This window comes from Xiphophorus hellerii, chromosome 12, assembly GCF_003331165.1.
Source record: "Xiphophorus hellerii strain 12219 chromosome 12, Xiphophorus_hellerii-4.1, whole genome shotgun sequence".
NCBI classification, from domain to species: domain Eukaryota; kingdom Metazoa; phylum Chordata; class Actinopteri; order Cyprinodontiformes; family Poeciliidae; genus Xiphophorus; species Xiphophorus hellerii.
In genome coordinates this window covers 11316393-11334690 of record NC_045683.1, presented here as the reverse complement: position 1 = coordinate 11334690, position 18298 = coordinate 11316393, and the positions used below count along the sequence as shown (strand labels likewise).

The 18298-nt window shown below is 36.7% G+C and overlaps 1 protein-coding gene across 2 annotated transcripts; it reads left to right on the top strand.

The window, feature by feature from the left end:
• The first annotated feature begins 952 nt into the window (after window positions 1-952).
• Window positions 953-18175, top strand: mapkapk5 (MAPK activated protein kinase 5). 2 transcript variants are annotated; one of them, XM_032579701.1, is made up of 14 exons: window positions 953-1765; window positions 3619-3692; window positions 6926-7001; window positions 7388-7485; window positions 8142-8250; window positions 8381-8470; window positions 9037-9132; window positions 9210-9290; window positions 9757-9944; window positions 10085-10205; window positions 11489-11619; window positions 12420-12535; window positions 12697-12801; window positions 13576-18175. In XM_032579701.1, exons 1-14 carry the CDS (start codon window positions 1730-1732, stop codon window positions 13668-13670), a joined length of 1416 nt encoding a protein of 471 aa, XP_032435592.1. In that variant the 5' UTR covers window positions 953-1729; the 3' UTR covers window positions 13671-18175. The 2 variants fall into 2 exon arrangements, with proteins under 2 accessions (XP_032435592.1, XP_032435593.1); XM_032579702.1 differs by lacking the exon at window positions 953-1765 and having other exon boundaries at window positions 3631-3687; window positions 13576-16289.
• The last annotated feature ends 123 nt before the right edge of the window (window positions 18176-18298 follow it).

The window sequence follows — 18298 nt, the reverse complement described above, 5'->3', positions numbered from 1 at the left end:
TTGCATGTAAGCCAAAAGTCCAATTTTTGTCTTATTGTCTGACCACACAAAATCTGTGTGTTTTTCTACCATGGCCTACTATTTGTAGAAAAGTGTGGAAATTCTTTATCCCTGTTTCTTCCACTTCGTTGTTATTTACTAACTTTTGTTGGTCTATAACATAAAAATTAAATGAAATCCAATTATGTTTATAATTATGAAAGACACTGAATTTATTCATTACAAGAGCAGGGTAGTGACAAGTTACATTTACTTGAGTAATATTTTGGGGAAGAAAAAAATTTAAGAGTACTTTTACTTCACCTTCACCACTTGTGCTTGGGTAATATTACAAAGTAATTACTTCTGAAAAATATCGGGACAAACCCAGTACAAGTAACTACACTGGCTGAAGAGCAAATACATTTTAACCAAAATTTAACCAAACACAGACAGACACTTCAAGACTTTACTATGAAGTGAGACTGTTTTTGTTTTTTTTTTACTTTTACTACAGTAAAACCTGTAGATGTAGTTATACTACATCCACAGATGTAGTACTGGCTACTCATGTTTTTTTTTTTAAACTCATATCAATTTTAATTATTTCAAATTCGTCCAGGATTTAAAACAACACTGTTGTTGTGGCTGACTGTTTAAACAAATAAATAAATAATTAGATAAAATTTCAGACTGTAATAAACCTTTAATTAACCCTTGAATGTAAACTTGAATGCGCACTAAAATTTGGGTCTTTATGAAGGAACCCTCGCACATGCCAAAAAACAAACAGTAAAGTTATTCTATAAATAAATACAAATAATACGATCAATTTATGTGATACAAAAAATATGTCGACTTACAGACTGAGGATATATGTTGTTTCAATTTCAGACAACAACCAATACAGTTGGTATTAATTTTCATCAGGCGTTCTGCGTGGACTCCTATTGAGTGCCGTCTAGGTTTATGGAATTAACCAAATAGTCCAGAGATGGTCTGGACCTCCGCTGGAAAAAGAACCGGTCGACCTGCTTCATCGAACATATTAGGCCGTAGTATTTTCCAGTGTCCATGTACTGTTCTGATGAAGAATGATAACATTTCTGTCTTAAAGCAAGGCTAGAAAACTAACTTATCTCTTTGCCATAAGCCGTTGGGAACGCGCTGTGCTCGCTGTGTCGTATCAGCCCCCCAGGTGTTCCTGTATAATAGTCATTTTAAAAATATCTCTCTTTATTCAGACCTATCCCGATGTCTGCTTTTTTATAATCAACTGGGCAAACTGTAAAATCGGCAAGCAGGCTGCTGTTTTGTTAGCTTCAGAGCTAACAGTGACCGAGTCAGTATTCGGGGGCTAAAAATATCGCTCACTGCGCCACCGAAGCTGCTCGGCTTCGGTCCACGTTTGACTCCCGTCTTCGGCTTTCTTTTTCTGGTGACTTTGCTCGGAGTTTGACGCTCTACATGGTCACCACAGCGGGTTCAGGACAAGAGGAAGAGCGAGTCGGACCCCGAGGCTGTGAGCCGAGCTGGCCTGATCTGACTTGCTGGGCTTCAGGTCTCCCGGCGGACCACACTCGGCTACGGCTGATCGGTGGCCGGGTGACATTTTGCTGTGATGGGCTTATATTGTCATTAGTGGTGATATAACGAGCCCCGGTTTTGCCCAGGGAGACCGAAACTTTACGAAGGGTTCAGAGTAAGCGACTTATTTCTAACTTTCGTAGACTTCCAGGAGCTGCGCACCATGACGGAGGACAACAATGCAGAAAAGTTCATTAAGGTAAGGAAGTGCTGATTAGTGACAGCTGGTGTTTTATCAGCTACTAATCTATGCATATTTTCATTATAAACATTTGGTTTTAAAATGACCTAACAATGCTGCATTGATAGAGCATTTGATGGCAGATGCATCACAGTGTTGCTTTTAATAATAATAATAATAAAAAGGTGAGTTGTTGCTTAGTCAAGAATTAATGAAATCTTTTGGAAAGCTGAGTTTCATTTCATTTATCATACCAAGCCAGACCTGTATGATCAAGGAATCTTAAATAGAACTTTCTGACAACAAAACATAGGCAAAAATATCTTAAAACAAATCATGCCCTGATTGATAGAAATTCAAAATCAGATGTAAAGCAAAGTCAGTGACATGTATCAATCTGGAAAAACTAAAGTAAACCACAACAAGTGAGCCAATATCCACAAATGGAGAAAATCTAAAACAGTGGCCTACTACCAAAGTTAGGAAATTCAGACACAAATGTGACAGGCTAATGGCAACACACAGATGCACATAAAAGCAAGCTATTTTAAAGTTTTAAGGCCACCAACTTTTCCAAATCCATCATATTCCCTAACAGGAACAGGCTGACTGATAAAATGGAGCATTGCTCTTGTGATACGTTCAGCCTTCTTGTTATCTGCTTTAAATCTTGCTTTCTCACACTCTTTTGCAGCATACATAAACTAAACATATGGTAAAAAAATACAGTTTATATTCAGATATTTTAAATATTGCTTTCACTTAATTTTTAAAACCTCGCAGATGCAGAAAATAGTTAACTTGGTTCGGTACCGGCATCCACACAGAAGAGGGTCTAACCTGGTAGCTTTGCTCTGTCTGATCAGGGCAAAGAAAAAGTTTGTATTTTTGAGCCTCAAAACAGCCGAGGAAGCTGAAAATCAGCCCGTTTCTATAAAAAACTGACTTCAAGGTGCATTCATATTGTGACGGCAGCAAAATATGAGTTCCAGTTTCTAAGATTAATATATTCACAGGAAGATGAAACAACTAATCATTTAATGGGATTGTTTTTAAAAACAATATTTGCACAGAATTTAAGTCCAAACTCAGATTATCCTCTCAATTTCAGTCATTCCTTCAGAGCACCAACCTAATCCTCTGTGTTGGCAGCAGAGGATAATCTTTCTGATGCATTTGTTTTTGGCAGCCAAGTTGTCATTGTCTAGAAATAATTTGTGTTTAGGATAACACTAGACGAATGATAAAGTATATTTAACTATGACACAACGTAGGGCTGCGGAGGAGAAATGAACAGAGGTCTTATTAGGACTGTCACTCATTTATACCACATGAAATCTGTCAACTGAATTTTAAAAATCTATTATGAAACGACTAACAGAAATTAAAATTCACAGCTGAGCAGATCAGGCTTTTACAAGCTGGTACAGATTTCCAATTTAGTTTCAAATCATGGCCTGCTGGTCTTGATTTCTGCTCAGATTCATTCATTTATTTTTAAGGTCTGAACACATACAAGCTAATATGTGTAAACTTGATTTTTTTTTCATCAACCATAACAGCTAACAACCATTGAGCATAAAAAAGAAAATGTGATAGAGATAGTGCTTTTTGTGATAGAGATAGTGCTTTTGCATCCAACAACAAACAGGATTTGTATTTCACCTTTATCTGAGTTTATCAAACTCAGTAGAGTTCATCAAATAATGTTTTTGATTGTTCGTGTTGAGAAACACAAAAAATAGTAAACAGTTTGGAAATCATCAATAAACATTTATTCATTGCTTCAGTCAGTCTCACAAGGTTTGTAATTGCAAAACTGTTGCTGAATAATGGATTACGATTGACGTCCTGGTTTGCTTTTCAAACAGGAGGCGTCCATCTTGGATGAATACATCATAAACTGGACACAGAAGCTGGGAGCAGGAATCAGCGGACCTGTCAGGCGAGCATTTCTCCTCCATTTGATTCATCTAATGAGGAGTCTATGAAGATAACTGGGGATTAAATTACCTATATGGAGTCAGATTAATTAATCTTTGTTGCTTCTGATCATAGGTTTTAACCAGCTGCATTTAATAACTGAATAATCAAAACTCTCATGCTGTGGTGAGAGTTAAGAGTTACATGTTGCTTTACACGGCAGACTCTGCAGTTACTGTGGAAAAAACTGTTGTGATTTCTGGACAGATAATCTCTGCTGCCAAAAAATACTTCCCACGCATTAAAGATGTTTGCATTTTGTTTTTCCTTGCGCAGGAAAAATGAAAATTATTAAACAAAAAGGGCAAGGAAGAGTCAAGGGATTTATGAAACGGGTTTGTTTGTGTCCCGTATGTCGTCTTTCCTCTCGCTGTCTGTGTTGTCTTGGACCTGCTGTGTTTGGTGCAACAGTGTCACATTCTAAAGGTTACTGGGCTTGAATCCAAAGCTAAACTTTTACCTGCTTCAATACGTAACCGTGTAGTCGAAACTTTTACTGCGCAAATAAACATGTTTGTACGTATTAACCCACACACTCTGAGCTACACTTATCGTCTTCTGTGATTACTACCCTGTGTTTTTAGAAGCGCTTAGAGAATGAAGACTGAAACAGTCATTGTCTTTATGTGTGCTGTTTGAAACCTTCTCTTTTGCTTCCATGTAGACGTGAAGGATACGAGTCATAAATCTTGCTCTGACTCCTGTTCATTCTGCTTTTTGAAGCTATCGCAGATTCAGATCAAAAGACGACAAGCTGTTATTTAACAAGCGTGTCATTTTAGCATAAAGTGATGAGAAAACTGAGAAATCGCCTCATCATGTCTGACTGAAAACCCACTATGATTCATGGTTTCTTTTTTTGGGCTGCTCTCAGTCATCCGGTCTTGTGTTTTCTGACTCAGTTCTTTGTTCCGATATTCATTGATGACTCTTCCTTTGCTTTAATCCTCCGCCACCCTGAATCTCAACAGCCCTCCGATGTGCAACTCTGTGACTCATTAGGTGGGCCACTTTTGCATTCAGAGGAACGGCCTTCGGCCAAAGCAAAGCAGAATGTCTCCTGGGATAATTTCTTACCCCAGGAGGGCAGTCTGGGTTCAAGGGTCAAAGGTTGTTGTTTAAACTGAATTTATTTACAAGGCACTGCCCACTTTTTGTACCTCTGCAAACACAAATTTTGATGTATTTTAGTTCGATGTTATGCGACCAGCCAACACAAAGTTTTGTGTAATCATTTGGATGAGATTCAGTTCTTTCTCTGGTCTGCTTGTATTAGATGAAGTCTAAATTTGTACCAAATGTTGTTTTTTTTTTTAACTTCTTTATTCAGATTTTCCAGTGCACGTCACATCTCACACATCTTACAGATTACATGTAGAAATTCACATGTTATGTTCTAAAAAAGGGTTTTGTTTGTCCAAGGTCTTAAAGAAAAGACAAGAAAAAACAATAGTAATAGTAAAAATAAATAAATAAAAAATAAAAATACAAAGAGGAATCTCCTGTTCATTAATCGTAATTTCCATCAGTTGTGGTTTGAAATGAATGTTTGAATTGAGGACCATTTTTCTATAAAGATATCACTTTTCATCTGAAGTTTTGCCGTAATTTGTTCCATATGATAAACCTCCCTCACTCTATTCTTCCATTGGGAAATCGTTGGGGGCTGAGGCTTCAGCCATGAGACCGTAATCATTTTCTTTGCGAGAACAAGTAAGATCTTTAAGACGTAAGTCTTACTGTGATCTTGGATTTTATTCTGGAAAATACCTAGTATTATAAAGGATGGTTCTAGGGGAATTGTAATGCCCAGGCAATTATTAATTTCCTTTTGTATTCCTTTCCAATATGTTGATAATTTTGGACAGTCCCAAAATATATGAGTGAAGTCTCCAATTAGTCCACAACCTCTCCAACATTTATCAGAAGTGTGGTTAAATCTAGATATAAGAAGAGGAGTCCTGAAAAATCTCATTTTGATTTTGTACCAAATGTTTTGAGTCTTTATAAAAGAAATATACTGCAAAGAAAGCATTTAAGCACATGGAAACAATAACAACTTGAATTTTTCCCCTTTATTCAAAGTAAGTTGTAGTTAAAATGGTTGAGCAGATCCAGTCTTACTAGAACCGGATCAGGTCTCTGTTTTCTTTTAACAGAAGATGTGTGAAAAACAGCCACATACGTATAAATCTGTCTTCCATATAAATCTATAAACCTTGCACTAAAAAAATACTTCTAACATCAACATGCGAAACGTTCAGCCTTCTCTGCTGAGTTATCATCAATACAATCTAGGGCTGGCTATTTTTTTTACTAATAGATTAATAATTGGATAGAAAAAGGTGCTTAATAGAACATTTTTTAAAAGAATTTGAACCAGATGAAGCTAAGAAAAACTACACACCTCTTGAGAATTTCTTGGTATAACATATTTAGAGACAAAGGTTGTTTTTGAATGAGGAAAAAAATGTGAAGATGCACCAATGAGGCTTTTCATTGCTCACACTAATCTCCAGTTTTCTTTTAGTCTCATCTGCCTGTTACAGTTTTGACTGAATCTGATTCTGAATCTATTCACTTATTTTCTTTTTATTTACAAAGACTACGAAACATAAGGGAGGAAAAATGTTTTCACGACTGGAAAAAGCAGTTTTGAGTCCAAAAGGAATTACAAGATTATCCCCCAGTTATGCATCCACCCTAAACGTGATTTCCCACAGTTTGGAGGGCAGAGTTCAGTTTCACTACAAACACTCAGGTCTGATTATTCCCTGCTTGTAGAATCAAGAAATGGGATCTGCCTGGCAGCATGAAGTAGGCTTAAAGATCTCAAAAAGCAACTTAACCGAATTTCAGCAACAAAACAGTCAAACATTGTGGTAGGAGTGTTGATGGTTTCTGGCTGCTCTTCTTCAGGATCTGGATCATTTCTGTAATTGAGGTGAACATGAATTCTGGTTTTACCAGAAAATCCCAAGTGAGATTGTCTGGCTATCGGTTTGTTCCTTAAGCTCAAGGGAACTTTGTTTATGCAGCAGGATAATGATCCAAAGCACTTCAGCAAATCCACCTCTGCAATCTTTCACTGCATTCTGCCAGTGAAACTAGAATTTTTTAAGATTTTGTGTTTTTGCCGTGTGGGTTATGTTGCTTAACCTGTTTGTTGACTCTTCTGTTCTCCCTCCTGTCCAGGGTGTGTGTGAAGAAGTCGAGTCAGGAACGCCTGGCCCTGAAAATCCTCATCGATCGCCCCAAGGCCAGAAATGAGGTTGGAACTCTGTCATTGGTCTGATTAATCCCTGTTGTTTGTCGCCTCTGGCTGTATCAGTATGCTTTGTTCCGCCTGTTATCAGTCTTGATTAATTCCTGTTTTTCTTTTCCCTGCCACTCACTCATCTCAGCCTTTGTCTTGTTGAGAAGAGCGTCTTTGTCCCTAACATCGTCTTCCTGCAGCGAACAGTGTGTCTAACAGCCCTGTAATGTTATTTAACTGCAAACTGTTTTGATCAAGCAGCTTGAAAGCAGAGATTTGCTTAATTCCCGCTGATGAATTATGAAAGCTGGCTGACAGGAAGATGAAGACTGTGACACACTTACAGCCATTTCTGCTCTTTTAACATCTTCTCAATGTAAGATTATTTCTCTTCTATGCAGGTGCGTCTTCACATGATGTGTGCCAACCACCCGAACATCGTGCAAATTCTGGAGGTGTACGCCAACACTGTCCAGTTTCCTCATGAGTCCAGTCCAAGGTAATAATGGCTTAACCCAAGGCTGTCCGAACTTTTTGCACTGTGGGCCAAAATCACCAAGCTGAAAGCACTCGGGGAACTTTTTTTTTTTTTCAGTAAAAAAATGCTAATTTTATAAACAATTATATAGATAATTATTTTCTTTTTGCCTGTTAAGTAACAAATTAACATTTATTTGAATTAAAAAGGTCAGGGAAGGATCTCAGAGTTTTAGTTTCCTAACTTGTTGGTGAAGAAATCAATTTTAGTTTATTCCCAGCAACAAAAATGAGAACTGTCTTTCAAAACTCTTATCTGTGTTTATCTAAATTTAATTACTGAGTGTGACTAAGTCTGTTTTTGAGTAAAAAGTCACTGGAGATTTGTGGCTCCTATGATATTAATATAAGAAAAAAAACATGTCTTAATTAAAGAAACACTTGTTTTGTACCTAAAATTTTCTATTTAAGATGTAAATTTGTTGTTGAAAAGTTCATACAAAGATAACTGAGCTACATCAGCTCCATTTGCTGGACTTAAACCATTCCTAAATTGCGTCCAAAGGCCTCCCAAGGGCCGCAAATGGCACACTTTGGACACCTCTTAACCTGTACACAGTTTTTACATATCTATTTTATCCTGTCATAATCTTCCAAATAAATCCCTTTTTGTGAAAGAGCAAGACTCCTGATTGTTATGGAGATGATGGAGGGTGGTGAGCTCTTCCACAGAATCAGTCAGCACAAGCACTTTACTGAAAAGATGGCCAGTCAGGTCACCAAACAGGTGAGTGGAGTCCTGATATTCAACACCACGATTGCTCAACTCACTAAGTGGAGTGTATGCGTGCGTCTGCGTGTGTGGGGGGGTGTGTGTGTGTGTGTGTGTGTGTGTGTAATGTGTCGTCCTGCTGTAGATCAGCCAAGCATTGGCTCATTGTCACTCCCTGAATATTGCACATCGTGACCTGAAGCCAGAGAACCTGCTCTTCAAAGATAACTCTCTGGTAAGCTGCATTCACGTCAGGGCTGTTTGGAGATGTCCAAGGTTTCTACGCTGGATGGAAAAGTTTGGAATAATTCAGAAATTTAGTTTATGTAAAAAGAAACAAAAACAAGAAAAAGTTTAGATTGGGTGTTGATTGGAAAGAAGAATGGATGGAAGAATGTGTCTGACAGATGGAAAATGTGTAAAAAAAACATCTCATTTTGCTGTTTTTTTCTCATTTGCTCCTGTCGGCCACTGCCGTTTTCACATAATGTAAAATTTTCCATTGTGTAAAACTATTATCCATCCATATTTGAGTCAATCTGTTTACCTTTCCATCCATCCTTTCATCCATTCCTTTATCCCTCTCGACATGGAAAACGTTTAGTGAACTTTTTGTGGAGCACACAAGTTCAGAAACTCAAAGCTGTCATCCATAATTGTCAAATTTCAAGGAATTTATTTTTATTATTTCTCTCCACTTTCTTCAATCAATCTGTGATTGATTTATTGATTGATTTATTAATATTAAAGCATTTGAGACATATTGTATATTAACTTTTTCTTTCATTTTTTGCCCTGCAGGACGCACCTGTGAAGTTGTGTGACTTTGGCTTTGCCAAAATCGATCAAGGAGACTTGACGACCCCTCAGTTTACTCCTTACTACGTAGCACCTCAGGTGCAAAAAGGGGAAAAAAATATTTCCGTTTTCTTAGTTTAATTAATTGAAAGATGCATAACTGATTTTCTGTTCAGGTACTTGAGGCTCAAAGAAGACACCAGAAGGAAAAATCTGGAATTATACCTACCTCACCAACTCCTTACACATATAACAAGGTGAGACTCACTTCAGCTGAGTATAGAGTAAAAGCATACAGTGTAAATCCAAATCAGTGTTTAGGTTTTGATGGGAAAATAAACTTAGAAATGTTTGCAATAAAAACTCAGTCATATTTGGATGCTTCTTTTGCTTGATCAGGTTTTTATTCAGGCAGGACTTCTGTCAGAGTGAACCTTCTTTATGTTCAGGATTAAAATCTGTCTTAAATTATTGTTCTATAAAACATGCTACTAGTTATAGATGGTATAAAAAAATCCACCTAAATTAATACATAATATAAATATGGACTTGTGTGATCTAATCCTAAGAAATAAAAGGATTAAATTGATGATGGTCTTGGTGTGAGGTGCAGCATGGCTCCATTTTTCCTCTCATACTGAAGAAAAATCTCTGATTTTATTTTATGTACATTTATTGTTGCCAATGCACACGGGAAGAAAAGCTTATTGTCTGTCTCTGCAGAGCTGTGACTTGTGGTCGCTGGGTGTGATCATCTACATAATGCTGTGCGGCTATCCTCCGTTCTACTCAAAGCACCACAGCCGCACCATCCCTAAGGACATGAGGAAGAAGATTATGACGGGCAGCTTTGATTTCCCAGAAGACGAGTGGAGCCAGATCTCTGAAATGGCCAAGGACATTGTACGCAAGTAAGACTTCTTTTTAATGATATTAAAAAACCCAACCTCCTCTTCCTCATGCTGACTTTTTCAGCATGTTTATACTTGCCCATCCCATTTGTCTGCTTTTTCACTCATTTTTGCCTCTTCTCTCCGGTTTGGGTGTGTAGGCTACTGAAGGTGAAGCCAGAGGAGAGGCTGACTATTGAGGGAGTCCTGGCTCACCCCTGGCTGAACTGCACCGAGGCGCTGGACAACGTCTTGCCGTCTGCACAGATGATGATGGACAAGGTGAGTTAGAAGCTGCAGTGGCCAGAACGTTTCAGGCGATGCAGCATTACTGTTGGTGGAGTGTTCATGCAGCCCAGTCTACAACCCCAAACTCCACATTATGTATTTGTGCAGGTTTGTGAAATTAACAAAAAATGATACATAAGCCTGTCACAATAAGCAATTAATCAATTAATCACATGATACATTAAAATGAGCTTGATGATTTCCATTCTGATGATTAATAATTTTTGAAGATCAGTTTTGTTTGCAGAGGCTTTATGATGGTTTTTTTTTAAGGTTTCAGTTGTGTGTTTTTATTTCTGTTCACGGTTTTTGGTTGTTGTATTTAATTTTAGGACACTAGACACTCTTCCAGTTAGAGTGTCTAGTGCTCTTGACAAAATTAAAGTTTATTAGTCTTGGAAAGGGCGACAAATGATGTCAAATCAACAATATTATTGCTTGTAACAGTAATTACTGGGACAATTTATCATCCTTTAAAATCTGTCAAATCAACAACATTATTGCTTGTAACAGTAATTACTGGGACAATTTATCATCCTTTAAAATCTGTTATTGTGACAGGCCTAACAATAGATAGATTTTTGTTTTACTACTTTATTTATAAGTCACTTTAAACCAACAGTAGCTGTGGCAAAGTGCTGCACAGATAATAATCAATAAATATTCAAAATGTGGGAAGGACTAAAGACAAAATGGCATATAATGGTTTTATACAGTTAAAACTTTAAAGTGTGGCATGCATTTATTTTCAGTCATGCTCTGGTTTTTGCGACAGCTCAAACTCAGTCAGATTGAATGGAGAGTGTCTGAAGATCAGTTTTTTCAGGTTTTGCCTTAGATAATAAATTGGAGTGGAATATTGTAACACACGGTTACGCTTCAATCTAAACCTGGGATCTCCGTCTCAGTGTTTCTGTACTGCAGATGTTGAATTCTCCTCTGAAGACACTGTAGTTTATCAGCTCTACTCAGAAAGTGTTGCGTTTTTAAAATCAAGATGCTAAAATGTGATTTTATGATGGTAAACTGATTAAAGTAACAGTTTTTTTCAGTGTCTTTTAAGTGATGATGATGCTGTTGCTGTCAGAGGAGTTGGTGAGCAGAAGGTTTGAAAAGTACAGCACTCTCTTTCATCGACCTTCATCTCTAAACTCACCTTCAGCAGAGCGAAACATGGCTGGGGAAACGGGCAGTCACGGCTTTCTGTCGGCACAAGGGAGAGCGCGTCGACTAAAACCTGACGGCTCTAATCGTGGCTCTGATCTCTGTCTGTGCAGGCCGTGGTCGCAGGAATCCAGCAGGCCCACGCCGAGCAGCTCGCCAACATGAGGATTCAGGACCTGAACGTCAGTCTGAAGCCTCTGAACTCTGTCAACAACCCAATCCTCAGGAAGCGGAAACTGCTGGGGTACGGCCATGACGGTTAAAACGATTCCCCCTGTAATCATATCGTTAGAATATTACTAACCGTACTGACGGAGAGACTTGCTCACTTACTGCATTAAGTTTAATGGTTGCACAAAGTTTGCTTTTTGGTCGTCCCATTTAATCTGAATGTACACTTAAGGCAAAAAAAAGATCAATAAAAGAAATTGACTCTGTTGTACCTAAGACTTTAAAATATTCTGCCAAGTTAAATCAAATCTTCCTCTGAGAAAAAGAATACGTCACCAGCTCCCTTTGAATCTAACATGCATAACTCAACTTTCCATCAAAATGTTGTGTAAATAGTTATAATTTTTGCTTTAGTAAGAACTGAAGTGTAATATGTAATGTAATCTATTTAGCTATTCTACTGACTTAATATATTTGCAATTCATTTTAGACTTTTATTTCGTAATCTACAGTCAATATATAAACAAAGAATACACTATAAGTAGAAAAATTATCAGTTCATAAATGTTCAATTGTACTTGAAGTCTGACTGCAAATATAACCAAGTTGTCACTTGTGTAGTAAATATCTAGAATATTTCAAATTAAACATTAAAGTACGCTTCCCGTTTTCAATCTTGGCTACAAATTTGAAATACTTTGTTAGTATTTCTGTGGATTCAAACTTCCCCCCCGAAGAAAACAAGTTATTATTGTTAAAGGCGGTCTTACAGCCTGCTCAAACATGGGGTTCACTTTTATATTTTATTTTACACAACTAGATGGAGAATGTTGTAAACTTTCTCTTTGTACCTTTATGTTCTTAATCTTTCAGCCCCAAACCTACAGACAGTTTCTTCATCCATGACCCAGAGAACGGAGGGGAAGACTCAAACGTAGCGCTGGAAAAACTGAGAGATGTCATAGCACAGTGCATACTCCCACAGGCTGGTGAGTTTCTGCACATTAAAAAACCCAAACACTCAGATTTCCTTATGATCTCTGCATTTTGGTGTCGGACTTTGCAAGGATGCTGATGGTAACGCATCCTGAGACAAATAAAATGAGTAAAAATTACATGTTTATATGTGATTTTATCTAAAACGTTCCAGGAGAAAACGAGGATGAGAAGCTGAATGAGGTGATGCACGAAGCCTGGAGGTTCAACAGAGACTGTAAGCTGCTGAGAGACGGCCTGCAGGGTCTCAGCTGGGATGGTCTGTATTCATCTTTATTCTTACATTTTCTTTGTCCTCTTTAATCTGTTGATGAAAAACTGAATATAGTTATCTCATGTCTAATAATTAAGTATTTTTTATAGATTTATCTTATTTGCACAGATTTTTAAAGTCATACAGTCTACTTATTTCTACTCTTGAGCGAACAGCCAATCAGCACCAAGCAAAATGAATGCCGATCCTTGATTGGCTGCTTTGCAAACGTCAGCCAATAGCGTATCAAGTAGCATTAAGTGTTCAAAAGAACAGAGACTGGGAAAAATGTTTATGTATTCTGCCTTTGACTAATCGATTGTCTAAAGTTATATCCATCCTGAGTCTGACAACCAGCTGATTCTTTCCTCTTACTGTCTTTCCATTCTTCCATCCATCCATCAGTCAGAAGTTGCTGCAGATCTCATATTTAAAGCCTGACCGCTGTAGAAAAATCCCCCATAAAGTCAAAGATAAAGATATGACTCTCATCCTTTTATTCTAACTTTGTTGCTAAATTTTGCAACTCTTCAGACCCATCTGGCAACGTTTTTTTTTTTTTTTTTAAACTAACTCGTGATAAAGTCTAATTCAAGTCAAACCCCATCAGATGTTCCTTATTACTAAAGTTCTATGAACCCCAACGGAAATCGCTGAAATAAAAGGACCAGAGCTGCCTGTAGTGCTTCAAATTACTCAATTAAAACCATTAAATGTTTCTCTATTTTAGCTACAATTGATGTGGTTATCAAGGCTTTAACTCCAATGTTTTTATTGCAGGGCGATCCTTTTCCGATAAAGTTGACCGCTTGAAGTTGGCTGAAATAGTGAAACAGGCCATTGAAGAAAAGACAAATCTTCAAGATTCTCCTTAGCCAATGGTGACTTTCTATCTTTTTAAATTTTATTTCATTGTTTATCGAGACTCTTTTTAATCCATATCTGTAAAGACTGTTTTATGTCAAATGATGTGCAGTTTTTGTTTTGTTTTTATCGCCTCCATAATTTCATTTGTAAAACCTATTGTTGACCTATACTGGAAGAGCTACTGTACAGCTGTACATATATTTCAAAGGATTTGTTGGTACTATCTTTTTTTTTTTAAACAAATGGACAATTGCAAAGAATGTGGAAAAAAATATATTTTCATTTTTACTAAAAAAGATAAAAGAAATCTGTGAAAGAAATTATTTTTTGGGAGGGAATTTTTATTAGCTGCTCGTCGAAGATGTCTTGTTTTATCCCAATTATTTCTTTCTCTTCTTTAATTATACTCATTGTAAGAGTTTTATTTATTTAAACTGAAAATTCCAAGATTTTATATCTTTCTTGTAGCTCGATAGTGGCTCTAAGGTTTAGAGAAGCTGTTTATGATGTGACCTTTGTTCTTCCACTCTGCCTGCAGGTATATAAACATAACAGCCATTGTTTAATTTGTTGTTTTTTTATCAAACCTTTTTGACATTTTTAATATGTAGGACAAGCAGAAATGAGGAATTGAAGCAAAAGAAAGTGTCAGTGCAGAAACATGCGCCTTCAACCCATTTAAAACATCAGCCGACTAAAATGAGAGTTGGAAAAAAAAAAAGTCCTTATTTTGTAATTAGTCGAAAAAAGTTTTTTGTTTGTTTGTTGATGAAATCAAAGCCACATGAGACCAAAGGTTTGCCTTTCGTTGTAAATCAGTAACTCTGCTAACAGAAATGCTCATGTGTTGCATCACACAAAAGTGAGAAACTCGGACATGTTGAGCTCCGCCTTCATGGGATAAGAAAATGATTTTTACAACTGACCATTCAGAGCCTTTTTTTTAATTCAAACCTTAAAGTTGCCTCAGCCGTTTGGAAAACACTACTGAATACTCAACGCTTCTGAAGAGAAATTATTTCACCTGCAGTGGATCTGAAAGTTATTCACTTCCTGTTAAAACGCCAGCTTCTGTGATGTAGAAAATGAGACCAAGACGACCTTTAACCTTATGTTTAACATGTACAAGTTAGCTGCTTAAAGACAAACGAGTAATAACAAAGCTATGATAATGTATACTTTTCATTTGTTAATAATTTAGTAAAAGTTATCAAAACATTTTTGTCAAGACACCGATCTACAGGAAAGTCGGCAGATTCTGGACTCCTGCTCAAACAAGACAACTATCCGAGTTCCAGCTAAAGGAAAACAACCCCACATCATGATATTGCCACCACCGTGTTTTTGTGCCAGACTCGCCTCTTGAGAAATGTAAACAACTAAACGTTCAACTGTGGTGTCTAGTGTCAGCTGGAGGAAGGTTTGAACAAGTTTGACAATCGAAATTTTAGCAACACCTTCACGTTTTCTCTAGAAGAAAAACGTATCTGTGACTCTCCTTCTTGGAGACTAAATAGATACGAGAAATTGTTGAATCAGAAAATCCTAAAACTCCTTGGATGTTTTTTCTCCTCTTCTTTGACTGATACCTTTGCACAGATAACTAATTTTGATCATTGTGTTAGATCTCCACAATCAATGTCTTTGGAAAAGAATGGAAATGTCAGTTAACTTCCCCACTCAGCTCCTCCAGACTAGCGGCAGCAGCATTTAGCAAACACCTTGTGGGACTGCGAGTCGGCTAAGCTTATCATTCAAATTACGTCTCAGTTAAACATTCCTGTGAACCCCTGTAAACGACATAACGGAGGAACGTTGTCAGAAAGAGTAGGAGCTTCTTAAAGAGACAGAGGCCCAATTTCAAGACGTCAAATTGCAAAGTCGGTTATTTTTTTATATATACTACTGAAGGTAACATAGTTACTTGATTGTGCTATAAAATGGACCTATGTGCCTGGAAAATTAATAATACAGCCCTGTTAAGGTAGTGCACACTTATGCAACCCCAGTTATTGTAACTTTAAGGCTTTTAATATTTTTCCCATGTTTCTGTCCAGCAGATTTTTCAAGTTTAATTGTACAAGATTATTCTCACACTAAAGGTGGAATGTATATTGTTAAAATCTATCATGGTCTCATCTTTTCATGACAAAAAACTGTTTGTTTTTTTTTAACAAAAGTGCATACACTTTCTGAAATCCATTGCTAGATTTCATGCTTGAGTCTGAAATGTCCTCAATCCATTTCTTTTTATTCATTGTTGATCTGTGAAACTGAACGATTCAAACTGCTTAGATGCAAATCAGCATCTGCTGGAACTCATATCTGCGCGGTTCGTGTCTTGACTTTCTTTCCCTGCAAAAGCGGTTGTGACTTGAAGAAAATAATTTCTTGAAACACAGTAGGGAAGTCTGGGTTTTGGTTTCAGAACTTGACGTTTTAGACCATGTGCAATAAGGCAATCGTTTATTCTGTGTTCAGATCACATGGATGTTCACAATGAGATCTGTCAGTATTACTCTCACTCTGCGCTTCATTTCATTCATCTGTGTGTAACCTTTCTTTCCTGTTGGTTATTTTCACCTTTTAAGTTCTAATAAACATGTTATTGACTGGGCTGAATTAAATCCTTATACTTTTGTGCTGCAGTCATATCTGATATTAAAACACAGGATTTGTTTTAGTTTAAAAAGAAGCCACTTTTAGTTCAAGGATATTGAGCTATTTGATGGTCTTTTTTAAAGTGGCACAAAGAAAGTCTTTCGTTGTATTTTGGTATTAAAGGATGAGCTTTTGCTTAAGTTTTACTAAGATAATTTGGAAGTTATTTTAGACAGAATCCCTTAAAAGCTCAAAGACAAAAGCTTGTTTAAAAAATGCCTCCTAATTATATTGCAGATTATTTAAATGTATTCAGTGCCTTATTGAAAGAAGTAGTTCGTTCCAATAAATTCACCTTTTTCAAATTATTTCTCCAGTTTTCACAGAAACCATGACAAGACTAATAAAGCGTTTTCATCTTCTCATAATAAACTAGCAGCATGCATAGTCAGATTTACAGAAGACAGTTAGAGCCACTGAAAAAAAATTCACATTTCACAAAAATTCACAAATTTAATGCAGATGGATAACTGGGAGCAACCAGCTTCAGTGATGGAGATGTGAGTTGCCCAGGACATGGGCACTTGCTGAAAAAAGAAATCTAAAATAAAAACATAAAATGTGATTCTTCTTCATAAAAGCATATAATACAAAAATTAGTGTGTATAATTTTAACTTGCCTGATCTGCCTATCCCTATGAACATCGTCTGGGAGTGCAAAAATAAAAATTTAATATAATAGTCTGAATTCAGACTTTTTTTTTACTCCAGATTTTGAGAATAAAGTCAATTTTTTTTCAGGTGCCCTAATCATCTCCAGTAGATTAAAAAACTTTAGAAATATTACAAATTTTTGACACTTATAAACAAAGTGTTACTTCATGCTAAACGATGTATTATGGTAGTGAATGATTAACTTCATCTGGCAGCTTGTTAGCTTAGCATAAACCATATAGAGATGGTATTTCTAACAACAACATCGGAAAGAGATGCCGTCAACATTATTGCAAATTATTTCATCTTTATTGAAAGCTTACATTGAAAGAAAGTCACTTGTAGAAGCAATTCAATCTAAATGTATCAACTTTAACTACATTAACTGTTTTTTGTCCCACGTACGCCGTGCGGGATGCTGAAGCTCAGCATCAACTTGAGCTAAATTAGCAATTTATGCTAGCCAGTTAGCAACGGTCATTTGAAAAAATCTCACCATTTTCAGGTTTCAGCGGACAGTTGAGGAGTTGGGGTTGTCTTTATCATTAAAGAGTTTAGTATTTTTGCTAATTTAAAACTTAGGTCTTGATGCACTTCATCACACTCTGCTTATTTTTAGATTACATGTTACACATTACCTAGCATCTGTGCTGCAGGACAGTATGTGTGTTTTTGTAGTAAAGGAATGTGTACTGCTGCTTAAGTTGAAAACCACAATGGAGACATGCAGTTCTAAGAAGCTATGTACCCTGCTGTTTGCTCAGCGTTACCAATAATTGGATTACTCCTGCTGCAGACCATCATCTTCATACCAATTGCAGACATTTCACAAATGTTCTCCTTTACTTGAAGTTTTGATTTAATTTAAATTGTAGTCATCCTCCCTACTGGGAGTCATGAACAAATGCTGCTCTCCTACTTTATACCAGCAAATTAAGAAAAATATTTTTACTTTTGTTAATGTTGGGTACTTTGTTCTGTGAAGAGGAAGATTTAATTTCTAATACAATAACTTTGTGGTTAAATGTAAAACTGGAGAAAAGGACATTCATTTCAGAAAATTTCTCTGCTTCAACTTGCTTTTCTCCCCGCCGGTGTGGCCGTTATGTAGCATGAATCTTTCATTGACTTGCTGTATTTTCTGCCTTCTGGAATGTCAAAATGCTGACTTTTTAATGAATAATGTCTTGTAACTGAACTCATGTTTTTTCTTTTTTCCCCCCACTTTACCTACATGTAAATTGTAGATTTAATTTTATTACAAAAATAAGAAAAAAAAAGGTGTTTTCAGCTAATTGAACACTGTATTGAATTTGTTGCA

Coding starts and splice junctions, on each gene's coding strand:
- mapkapk5 (XM_032579701.1), top strand. CDS start 1,730: ATGACGGAGGACAACAATGCAGAAAAGTTCATTAAG. Junction 3,693..6,925: donor GGAATCAGCGGACCTGTCAG/GCGAGCATTTCT, acceptor CCTCCTGTCCAG/GGTGTGTGTGAAGAAGTCGA. Junction 9,133..9,209: donor CTTACTACGTAGCACCTCAG/GTGCAAAAAGGG, acceptor TTTTCTGTTCAG/GTACTTGAGGCTCAAAGAAG.